The sequence below is a fragment of the Aptenodytes patagonicus genome, chromosome 2, assembly GCF_965638725.1.
Source record: "Aptenodytes patagonicus chromosome 2, bAptPat1.pri.cur, whole genome shotgun sequence".
Taxonomy (NCBI): Eukaryota; Metazoa; Chordata; class Aves; order Sphenisciformes; family Spheniscidae; genus Aptenodytes; species Aptenodytes patagonicus.
In genome coordinates this window covers 144581312-144593635 of record NC_134950.1, presented here as the reverse complement: position 1 = coordinate 144593635, position 12324 = coordinate 144581312, and the positions used below count along the sequence as shown (strand labels likewise).

The window sequence follows — 12324 nt, the reverse complement described above, 5'->3', positions numbered from 1 at the left end:
AATGTTCTTTTTCTCTAACATCTCTTCTTGAAAATCATGATAAAATTGACAGGCCCAAAAATACAACTTTTCTTAATGTGTTATGACCCTCATCTTTAAACTCTGGAATTTCATGCACAGGAAGGGAGAGGGTACATAGAAGAATGAACCAGTGCACTTGCTAACAAGCTAGAATAGATTAAGAAGCCTAATGACAAGGTTCCCAGCCATAATGGTACATTTGTAATCATCTTACTGGATTCTGCGCTGGTTCGTTGCCATTAGAAGACCTGTTTGCACTTGGACTGCCTCTGCAAATTGATTCAGATCTCTTAACTTCCTCTAACTTGATTTGGACATTGCACACTGAAAACTGTAATGCCTACCACTATTTTAGGAATACCACGAATTGGTGTTATAAATGAGTTTATATAATGGTGATTTTTTAAAAGATCTTGAAATTTTTCTCCCCTAGGGTTTAATGGGACCTAGAGGCCCACCTGGAACATCTGGACCCCCTGTAAGTACAGTCTCATCTCTCCTACTGACTAATTAACATTGACATACCTGTAAAATCACAAAATAGCTTGTTCAAACACTAACAAAATCTCCCTCCTCTTTTAGGGTCCTCCTGGTTTTCAAGGCGTTCCTGGTGAGCCTGGTGAACCTGGTCAAACAGTAAGTACAGGTTTCACATACAGACACTGTTAGCATTAGACATAGGACACCAAAGTAGGCTTTGTAATGCTTACGCCCGTTTCTCTTATCCATATGCATGTCCTTGAATGTTTGAATTGGATATTCCTGCTTGATCCTGTTACAGAAACAGAGCTGAACACTCAGATTCAGACTCCTTCAGATTGGAATCATAAAGTACAAAGTCAATTAGGATGGAAGGACCTTGCTTCAGTTTAGGCTCCAGCTATGCCCCAACTCAAATCAGAAACCAGTGAAAAGACTTATCTGCAGAATGATGCTTTAAGTAATCCCCAATCTATTTTTAACAGGGTCCCCAGGGTCCTCGTGGTCCCCCTGGTCCTCCAGGAAAGTCTGGCGAAGACGTAAGTGGTTATTAAATGTTTCTCATCTCTTCTGGGGCTGTGATTCAACTCTAACATTAGGTTATTGTTAAGCTAAGCATTCTATTAGCCATAATTTTTACATTGTTCTATAATATTGGATAGAATAAATAAACCCCTGAAATAATTATTTTATAGTACAAGAGATGCTGTATGTTGGAAATGTACAGAAAAATGGGTAATTTCAACACCTCTCCAAATCCATTATTTAGCTTCCTGAATACAGGAAGAGGGAAACTTGAAAGCTAACAAGCTCTCTGTAGTTATTGAAAAAGAGAAACTTTGCCAATGTCTCTTCTTTTTTTAACGGCTTATGTTGTTATTTTATAAAATGAGCTTTTCTTCTTCATGCATTTTACCGCATTTTTTAGGGTCACCCTGGCAAACCTGGAAGACCTGGTGAGAGGGGTGTCTCTGGCCCTCAGGTATGTAGCGATCTATTATGTACAATACAAAACAGTTCTCTTATCAATGAAACCTAATGACATTTCTGAATTGCACCACATTAACAGTCTAGTAATATTCGCTATATGCATTAATCAAATTTCAGTTCTTACTTTCAGGGATATCATACAGTTATGGTTTTGTTTTGTGTTTTCACGCCCCCCCCCAGTAAAGCTAGTGTAATTGTAACAGAAGTGACATAGTGAGGAGTTACACAAGGAGCAGGTGAGCAGGCACCTTGGCATAGAAAGCTAAAACAGCTGTGCTATCACATGTTAATGCATGAAATTTCTGAGATTCAGAACTGGAAAATCAGGTTGATTACTATTAGTCTTGGAACAAGTCTGATCCTGGGACATTAGGGAATGGACTGTGTTCCTCCCTTGAGTGATCACGGCCCAAATCTACTCATTAATTTTATTGAAAGACTTATGCTTTTTCTTTCTTTTTAACTGCAGTATATAATATGAGAGACAATCATTCATGCACTGTGTGTTTTTTAGGGTGCTCGTGGTTTCCCTGGAACTCCTGGTCTGCCTGGCTTTAAGGGAATTAGGGTGAGTATATACATACTTTTTCCCTGAATAGTTAAGACTGACAACACTTCAGCATACTGAAGACCCCTGGAAATCCCCTCAGAGTTAAGAGTGCATGAACCTCTTTGAAGTTTTTAATATCTCCTGATATGAAAGAGTGATATTTAAAAAAAAAAAAAACAACCCACGTAAGATTATATTAGGAAATAATTTTGTATGGAAAGAAGGATTTACCTTACAAGACTAAGAGTTTGTGTATAGCCATTTGTGGGAAAATATGTATTAATATTTTTCTACTCCATACAGGGACACAATGGTCTGGATGGTCAAAAGGGACAACCCGGTACTCCTGGCAACAAGGTAAAGATGAAGTCTGAAAATGTAGGATGTAGCTCTTTCTAGCAAAAGTCATATGAAGTCCCTTCCAATCAATCTTCCATGTTGTCATTAAACGTTGCCCAGCTGCAATAATCTAGAAGTCAGTGGATCCATGTAGGACAAATACATGTACCTTAACATGCGAAATCATTCCTGGGGCCTTATTCTTGAGCCCTCAGTCAAGTTAGTACTTTCAATGAGTAAGGGCTGCAGAATTGGGCTCCTGATGATTGACTATCCAGCAGCACTTAGACTGATTTTGCTATCTCTGCTTTCCTATAGATTGTATTTTGCATTTTGGTGGGTTTTTTTACAGCACACTAAAATGAAAACATCTAATTTTTCTACAAAATTCTGCTGTGAGACACATGCTCTAGTGTAAGGCTTTCTGCTAAAAATTTGGATAGATGCAGTGCTCTTCTGAGATAAGGCTATTTGATTTTCAGTCTTTTTCCTTTTTACCTTCTTCAGATTAGTGCACCTTTGAACGCTACCCTTAAAAAAAGTTTTTAAATATGGTCTAGAAACATCTCTAGCAAACTCTTCCTCTCTTAGTTTCTTCTTCTCCCATTCTCAGTGCCTTATAGCAGTATTCTTAAAAAAAAAATGCTACTGCAATATTGGGTTGTAGCAAATTTTAATGCTGCTGACTTCACAGGAGACTTGTATTCAAGAACTTTTAATATAACAATGAAAAGCTCAAATACTAATTCTTCCTCTTGCTTGTTTCTAAGAGCTTAGCACTACTTGCTTATAGAGTTATTAATTGTAACATAGCATTCTCCAATATCACTGCAAATTGTTAACCTTCAAAAAAAGTTTGGTAAAGAGATAGCAAACACTCAGTCTGTCCAGTTCTTGGAGATTAAAAGCAGATAAAGCAATTAAGTAAAGGAAAGAACAGTTATTAGTAAGGGTGCTAATGTGACTGGAAAACACAAGCATAATAAATCAAGGTCACTCATGATGTAACTGTGCTGAAAGCAGTGACAGAGGCAAAAACCTGTGCTGTTTGCAGCATTTAAGACTAGGTGCATGCAGATATATTCAGGATACAAGTGCTCTAGGACAAATCTTCTCACTATAGACCAGCCTAGACCAACTGCAGGCTTGTTGAGAACACTTAATACTAAAGGGAGAGGAGTCATGTTTTAATGGCTGTCACTCATATCTCAGTATTATTGGTCTTAAGTTAAAAAATACCTGAGGCAGATCCTTATTTCCAGCCATTTGACAGGAACTTTGTCACCTTAAACTAAGGCAAAAGAAAGCAGCATTCTGCTTCTGCTCTAGCTAAAAAACAGCTGCCAATTGATCTGAATTGGTAGTTGACTCTCCAGGCCCTCTCTCTTAGATGTGTGCTACATAGTAAATTTCAGAAAAAAGAAAGGGGGTAAAGAAAGCTGAGATGGGTAAGTGAAGCGACTTGCTCTGGCCCTCCTCTTCTAAGTGGATTCCATCTCGCCATGTTCCAGTATATGCAGGGACAGTCACAGCCTCTGCACCCTCAGGACTTGATGTGCTGTTATTGTATTCTGTGGTGCAAGTGCTACAGAATACAATGACAGTAGGATCCAGCAGTTGAATATCTCCCTAGATGGTGTTGTGCTATCTGTCCAAAGCATCCTTTAAGTAATTCAAGCCTGCAAACTTTCTTTTTCACAGGGAGAACCTGGTGCCCCTGGTGAAAATGGTACCCCAGGACAACCTGTAAGTATTTACTGCTGCTGTGGAAAATGATAATCTGATAGATATTCTTCAGCCAGCATTTTGGTAATTTTTTGTCATCAGTGACACTCCAGCTAGCTAGATACTGTAATGTAATAGTATGTGAATATTTAGAACAGAATTGCCTGACTGCAACACGCTTCATATAGAAACTTAGCAGAAGAAAAAAAAAATCTATCTGCCTTTGTTCAGTGAATAAGTATAAATGAGTTAATTTAATTTTTCTTTCAGGGTGCTCGTGGTCTCCCTGGTGAGAGAGGAAGAGTAGGTGCCCCTGGACCAGCTGTAAGTGGCTTCCCATCTGTCTGATTGTCATCATGACCAGCCACTTACTATGGCTTTCTCTGATCTTCAAATTTCTTTTCAAACTCTATTTATCATGTTCTCTCCTCACAGGGTGCTCGTGGAAGCGATGGCAGTGCTGGCCCCACTGGACCTGCTGTAAGTTTCAGTCTTGATCTTTGACAATCTGGTTCCATTAGGCCTTGTCTTCCTCTTTCTGGTTATAGAGGATTTCTTGGGCTTCCGAGAAGTTGATTGTGTGGATGTTTTTAACACAGTTCTTTGTTGCTTATCAGACCATCACAAAAAGCATTAATAAAACATAAACCCTTTGCAGACAATATCCTGAGAGCCTCAAGATTTGTGTTAAACACATCTGTATCAAAGGAACCAAATATTCTCTCGTTTGCACTGGTGAGTTCATAGGGAAGCACCCAATGAACAGAATTCTCATTTCCAACAGTTTAACAGAACAGTTCTCATTCCAAAATTAGAGACTTTATACCTTTTAACAGATATATACCATGCACATGTTGCAGATGACTGTAATTATATACATTCTGAAACTATTGTATGTGCTCCAGGACACAGCTTTGCACCTGCAACATTGTCCTGTCTCACTAATAGGAGCTAACCTTTTTCATTCACCACTGATACCTGAGTTATGTGAGCTAGTGTGAAAGGCCAACTGTCCTGATCTGACTGGTAAACAATAACTATTCTAATAAGTGCTAATCCAAGGCAGATTTGTCCTTTTAAAAGGAGTTAGTGTTGCCATAGCATACCACTGACTTCAGTAAACCTCATTTATTTCAGTGAAATAAGTGTGTGTACAAGGGTATAGTTTCGAAGCTGTAAAAAATCAGGAATAGCCCAGAATAGTTTTTCCTTCCTGCCTTCAAAATTTGAGTCAATGATGAAGCCGTACTTAGTTCTGTTAACTTTGCTAAAGTTGATTTTAATACTCCTTGCCACTGCAAACATTTGTCGTGCTTTAACAGAGTAGAATGTTAGCATAGGTGTGAATTTCACTTCAGTTCTCCCATATGGGGTATTTAAAAAATACATGTGATATTGGGCATTTAAACTGCAGGCAAATAGAGACCTTATAGCTAAGATCTGATGTTATACTTTGTAGTAGAACCAAAACATTTTACCTATCTTGAAGGCAATTGGGTTACTATAGGAAAAATATTCTGGAGCTGCTCATTGCAGAGGTGTTACTCTGAATGGGCAGCAGCAGAGAGTTGTGTTGGGTCCCAGTGTCTATGCTAGGCTAAAGTTATTTTACACATACTTAGGTTATGATGCTGTAAACATTCTGCATAGCACTTATTAACACTTGGTTTTTTTAAACTAAAACAGAAATAATGTTTTATTCTCCTTGCCACTGGGAATTTAAAACATAAAAAAAGTCACTGCAATGGAAATTCTGAAAGTTTATATTTTCATACATATCTTAAAGGGCATTTGGTCTTTTTTTCTTTGCTTTTGCAAAACCATTGAGAATTCCAGGTACCCAGTTTATAACAAACACAATAGGTTATGGAATGTTGGAAGCCAATTCCTCTTTGCTATACCAGCTGGATTATTCCCTTGGATTTGTGAGGCAGTTTTATAGTAAGTATTTACAATTGAAAGATGTTAGCTCACAAAAAAGTAGATATCAATCCCCAATAGCTATGAATGAGTTGGATATTTCATTAATAATTAAAGAAAAACTGTCCCTTTGTATTTGTATGCATTAAACAAGAACAAAGGCTATAAATCCATCAGTGTATATTCTCTTGTGGTGTCTGGGTACTGCACATAGGAAGCTTGTCCCATTGTAATTACAAATCTCACAGCAATAGCTAGCCATAGTATAATCAGTAGAAGGCCCTCTTCAAGCTGACATGCCATTGCCTTTAACATAAAAAAACCCCAAAACAGTTTAATAAAAGGGCACTGGGGCTGCATGTGTTCACTGCCTGAAAATGTGTACTCTGGGAATTAATTAAGATTTCTAATCCATTTGCATGTTAGAATCAGCTCCTGCCCTCAGCTGCTGTTAAGCCTGATCCAATTTCTAGTACATTCTTACTGACTTCAGTATAAGTTGTGCCAAGCACTGGCTTGTAAAGTGGTGCAGAGATCTTACCAATCCTCTTCCCATGTGTGAAGAAGGACAAATGTTGTCATCAACACAGGGCTCTTGTGTGTGACCAGTAGTCCAGAAGGACTACTGGTGTGAAAGCATACACAGTTACCCCTGCACAATAAATGTGTTGGAAACAGCCACCTAAGACTTGCATTTGCAGGATGCAGTGCTCCCCTTCATTCATTGTGGGACTGTACAGCAAGACATCTTGCCTTGCAGATGCCTGTCTCTGCCCATCCTCTGTTTATTCTTTCTCAGGTGTTTGGCCTCAGGGCAAGCTTTTACCAATTGTTGCTTAATTCACACTTTTTTAGCTGCACTGCAAATGTTTTTCAGCATTGACCTCGCTCTTAACTGTTTGTAGTGAACCAAATCTGTCAGTTTGGAGTTGCAAAAGGCAACTGATACTTTGAGGTGGTAGTGTGCGGAAGTTTCTAAGTAAATGTGCATTTTTTTAATCTGTTTACTTCAGCAAGCAAGATGTTTCTGTCATCACTGAATACCTTTACACAACTGTTTCTCTTCCATTGCCTAGGGCCCTATTGGTGCTGCTGGTCCTCCAGGCTTCCCAGGTGCTCCTGGTGCTAAGGTATGAACATCCGCTTCTACTGGTACATTTGATAGTGAAGATGAAATATAGTAACTGGTATTGCTAGGCAGCAAAAAAACACCCTCTCTGAAATGGGAGTGCTTTCTTATCAGTTACAGATCAGGATGAGGATGAATCCTTGCAGTATTTAGAGAACATCATATATGAATGCTAATTTAAAATACAGCAGTTATTTCACAGCTGAAGATTGATGCTAGGCAGGTTCAGGAAGACACATAATCTCTTCTTTGTTTTTTACTGCTTCCTATGTGGTGCAGTTGTATACACCTCCGAAGGGTGACATGGATCATGATAAATAAGCAAAGTAGCAGTTTACATCATTTTACACAAGTAGTGGAGGACCAAGAAGCTGCAGTTGAGTTTCGGGCTCCTTCCAACATAAGTTCTTGAAATTACAATGGAGAAATTGCATTCAAACTTTTCAGGTTTAGGGCAGTACCATTTTGTTCTTGCCAGACTATAACTTAGATGATTCTGTTTATTCCTCAGATCTTAGCATTTTTACCTGGGTAAAAGTCTCATTATTTTGAATTTTACTTTGTCCAAGGAAGGACAGAGGATTTTGGGCAAGAGTATCCCGTATACTGCATTTACAAATTTCACTGACCATTTGCCAAGAAGCTCAGAGCTCCATACACTTACATGTAGTGTGATACGGTTTTTCACCCCTAACACAAGTACACAAACTCCATGGCACAACAGACAAACTCTTACCTTGATCCACCTTTAGAATAAAATAGAGTATTGTTTGCTAGACCTCTTAATATTAACTGCAGGGAAGATGAGGAAAAATTGACATCCTATTCTGGTTATTCTTGTCAAAAGGCAAGACTTCTGGAAACCATGAAGTCTTCTCTGATGCAGACGTGAGTGTGGTTACAGCATGTAATTTCAAGAGAAGACTGCCTACGTGTCCAGGGTGAACTCTGACTACTTAGAGAATTGCTGAAGAGAAGTTGTCATTATATTCAGTTTTTTGTAGTAGATTTAGTGAATACAAGCTTCTGAGAGTAAAACCAAGAACCATTTTTCCTGTCATTTACTTCACTGTGAACATTATCCTACCGAACTCTGATCAGGCACCATTTTGCATTTTGCATCAGTGCAAATGGCATCTTAAGGTGCAAGATAATGGTCAGTTAGGTCTCATACACTATGAGGTGTCTCAGGCCAGTGCTGGAGGCACATGGCTGCAGATAAGACTGCAATCGTAATTCTGATTTTCTAGATCAACCTTCTGTGTAAACCTTGGCAATAATGTAGCTTCTCAGATATGCTGAGCATCTGTTGTTCCCGTGTTAGCCATCAGCTTCAGTGGAGCCTAGCTAGGCATCCCAGCTTCAGTGCCTTTAAAATCCAACAAAAGCTCTCAGCTCCTTGAATTCCTGGCCTCTGAAGTAGGAATATATATATTGGATTGTCTTCTTAATGTCAGGCTAATATAGGATTGCTCCACTATTGCCCTAACACTGTGTACACTGATAGAGGGCTCTATCCTTCTCTCAAACAGGGTGAAATCGGACCTGCTGGTAATGCTGGTCCTAGTGGCCCTGCTGGTCCAAGAGGAGAGATTGGACTTCCTGGTTCTAGTGGTCCTGTTGGCCCTCCAGTGAGTAACTTGCTAGACTTTATTGTCAGATGGGTGCACTTGAGACTCTGAATTAACCAATATTGTTATCTTTCTTAATAGGGCAACCCTGGTGCCAACGGTCTTCCAGGGGCTAAAGGTGCAGCTGTAAGTACAGCCATACTCACACTTGTTTGCTCTAAAAAAACCAATTCCATTAATGCAACAGAAGAGGTAACAGGCTCATAATACCTTTTTTGCCCTCTGTTGGACAGGGTCTTCCTGGTGTGGCTGGTGCTCCTGGTCTGCCCGGTCCCCGTGGTATTCCTGGTCCTCCTGGCCCTGCTGGTCCTAGTGGTGCTAGAGGACTTGTTGTAAGTGACCCTGTATATTGCATGTCTTCCTTTGAAAATTGGACACCGCGTCCACAGTTGTAAAAGATTTCCTCTGGATATATTTTTGTATTTAATGCAGACATTTTTTCTTGCTCCACAAGAATTAAACACTGTAGTTCATTTCTGTGTCTCACTGCTTGCTTCAGATGCTGAGTCTGAAGAGGTTCACTTTGCACTCCCTTTGAGTGCAAGGACTGTTAAGCTCTGTCCATGTTGATAGTATCAAGAGAGATGTAGCAGCAATCTCACAATCAGGCCCTCAATGGGTATCCTCAGTAGAGGAACCAGCCCTGGATATTTCATAGTTCAGTTATTGTCACTTCTAAGCATCTTTAACGTGTTTGTTTTTGTGCCTGTTAAGCCAAAAATAGTTACGTTCATTGACCATCACAATAGAGGCAAGCATGGCATTGAATGATTAAAGAGTTTTTTTGATTCATGAAAAAGCTGTCCAGGTAGAAGAGAGATTTTTGGAATGATGCTTAATTCTATGATCTCTTTTTGTTTTGGACTCTAGGGTGAACCAGGCCTTGCTGGTGCCAAGGGAGAAAGTGGTAACAAGGGTGAGCCTGTAAGTATGGAAACATGTGAAGGTTTTTTCAATTAAAAAGCCTGCTAGTATCTGCAACAGAGCATCTGATTTCTTCTTTTTCTCTGTTTGCCTGAAATAGGGTGCTGCTGGACCCGCTGGCCCTCCTGGTCCTAGTGGTGAGGAAGGCAAAAGAGGCAGCAATGGTGAACCTGGTTCTGCTGGTCCCCCAGGCCCTGCTGGTCTAAGAGTAGGTTTTCTTTTCATGTTTCAGAAGTAGAAGCAAAAAGGAAAAAGGAAATAAAGCTAGACTCACAAAGGCAAATTAAGTAATTATGAGTAATTAAATTTACATTAATGCTGCTAAGCAAAGATCATTTGCAAGTCTAAGCTTTTTGATTAGTTGGGACTAAACCTATTTTTGCTTTGTATTAATGCTGTTTACTGTCTTATCCCTGAAGTAATTAGAGGTTGCTTTGATTTATCCATTGTGTAATATTTAGTGAATTATCTTTGATTGCTCTTAAAGCTTTGTGATGGGTTTTAACTGCTTAAAACAGATAATTGGCTCACACATAATGTGAGGCGAAAGGTTTCAATTCAGTGTCTTCAAGGGTGCCTAGTACCCTTTTCACTGGGTGAGGAAACTACTCCGTGAACTTCAGGAGACGTGAACTTCCCTGAACTTCATGCAGGAAAAGAATTCACAGGAAAATGATAGGAAAAATGGCAGTGTTTCCACCAGACTTTTTTGGTAGAGATAAGGATTCAGTATTGTACCTTGGGTAGGGTGTACAGAGTCATAAAGAAGCCAGTAACTCTCTACAGAGAAGCAAAAGTGAAACAGTGTGGGCCAGGTTGTGGGATCCGAGCTGCTGTCTAGAGCCACTATTAGATAACAATGAACACTGAAAATGCTCTGATACAAGCAGATTAGAACTTAAAGAAATCTAAAGGAAGTGAGAGAGATTTCTTTCACAATATACATTTACACTGAGGTGTGTGTGCTTAGAGCTGCACTTACCTCAAATTCAGCAGACCTGCTTGGAAGGCTGAAATTCATCAAGCACTATCCACCTTACAGGGACAGATTTATTTCTTTCCCTTTCTTGATTTGATTTGTGTTCACTTGCAGGGTGTGCCTGGATCTCGTGGTCTCCCTGGAGCTGATGGCAGAGCTGGTGTCATGGTAAGACTTTTTTTTCTGAGTCATATTTCCAAACCATCTTCTTTTCTATACAGACCTGTGATGCTTTTTGCTACCTCTGCCTAATTTTATTTATTTATTTTGGTAGGGACCTGCTGGTAACCGTGGTGCTAGTGGTCCTGTTGGTGTTAAGGGTCCTAGTGGTGATGGTGGCCGTCCTGGTGAGCCTGGTCTTATGGGTCCAAGAGTAAGTTTGAACTCTGTGGTGTAAGTTTGAACTATGAAAAAAGAAAATTACTTACAATTTAGGGACAAAATTAGTCAGAAATCCAACTGCAAAAATTCAGCCTGTGCTAACCACAATTAGGGCACTTCCACCACTCCATAGAAAAAACATCTATGAGGAAATGATTAAGAAGCATCGAAAGGTTTATTGAAATTAATTTCTTTTGTATGTGGTAGCATCTGATTGCCTTGTCGTGGAGCAGTGCCCCCTTGTACTGCATATTACATTGACTTCTGAGAGGGGGTTCCACTTGTGATTATTTACAGAATGTGATCATTAACTACACTACAGGTGAAGTGTGTGTGTGTGTGTTCTCCGTAACTAACTAAAGAAAAGCAAACCTACTAAAATGATGCAAGATGGCTGTTCTTAATTATTTTAATTTTATTTTGCAAATTATTTCACTGAAAACAGCCATCCACTTTAGTGGTGCTGGCTCCAGCCAGATTATGCCCATGTCATTGTCTTTTATCCTCTTTAATCTACTCTTTCTCTTCCCACCCCACACCATGAAGTGAAAGTTTTCAATGCATGTATGAACTATTAGGCATCTGCAAACATTTAAGCGCATTCTCTGCTAAAGTAGAGCATAAGGGAATTTATCCAAGTGAAACAGGTACTTACCTATACGGATTTTCAACTGGCATGGGAGCACACACCACCAAATTAAACCTCAGTGTGTTTTAGATGTAAACTTGATAGGACATACAGTCTTTTTCCACAATGTATATTGATAACAGCGTGTGTGTGTGTGCACGCGTATAGAAAAAAGTTTTGGTTAACTGTTGAGTGAGTTGGTCCTTCTAAAAACATGAAACCTTTCCTTTCTCAGGGTCTCCCAGGTCAGCCTGGAAGCCCAGGCCCTGCTGGCAAGGAAGGTCCTGTTGTAAGTACCCTGCTTTTCATTCCGTTTCCCCAGTGTATGAGAAACCTAGACATAAACTGAGATTTTTAAAAAGCAGACATCTCAGCACTGAGCTCTAACACAACTATGTGTAAAACCAGCAAGATTTTACTACCATATTACTCAGAAGATCAGTGAGGAACTTTCCATTCATTTCTGTGGATCTCAGATCAGGCCTATGTCCTGGAAAGGGAAGAAGAAATACACAGTTCTACAAAAAGGAGAAAAATGGAGGAATGCATGAACATGCAATGTATAAACAGTATTTAAAAGTTAAATGGCATTTGCTTCCTGTCAGTACACATTTCCTCTAAAACTGA

At 39.5% G+C, this 12324-nt stretch overlaps 1 protein-coding gene across 1 annotated transcript in view; it reads left to right on the top strand.

Annotated features, from left to right (window-relative positions):
* The window catches only part of COL1A2 (collagen type I alpha 2 chain), a 42081-nt gene that overhangs the window by 8950 nt on the left and 20807 nt on the right, over nt 1-12324 (top strand). Inside the window, exons 7-24 of the mRNA XM_076331490.1 lie at nt 455-499; nt 604-657; nt 987-1040; nt 1430-1483; nt 2006-2059; nt 2345-2398; nt 4082-4126; nt 4376-4429; nt 4541-4585; nt 7102-7155; nt 8687-8785; nt 8867-8911; nt 9019-9117; nt 9656-9709; nt 9810-9917; nt 10803-10856; nt 10963-11061; nt 11933-11986. Of these exons, the coding sequence (XP_076187605.1) occupies nt 455-499; nt 604-657; nt 987-1040; nt 1430-1483; nt 2006-2059; nt 2345-2398; nt 4082-4126; nt 4376-4429; nt 4541-4585; nt 7102-7155; nt 8687-8785; nt 8867-8911; nt 9019-9117; nt 9656-9709; nt 9810-9917; nt 10803-10856; nt 10963-11061; nt 11933-11986 (1125 nt within the window). The remainder of the gene's footprint in view (nt 1-454; nt 500-603; nt 658-986; nt 1041-1429; nt 1484-2005; nt 2060-2344; nt 2399-4081; nt 4127-4375; nt 4430-4540; nt 4586-7101; nt 7156-8686; nt 8786-8866; nt 8912-9018; nt 9118-9655; nt 9710-9809; nt 9918-10802; nt 10857-10962; nt 11062-11932; nt 11987-12324) is intronic.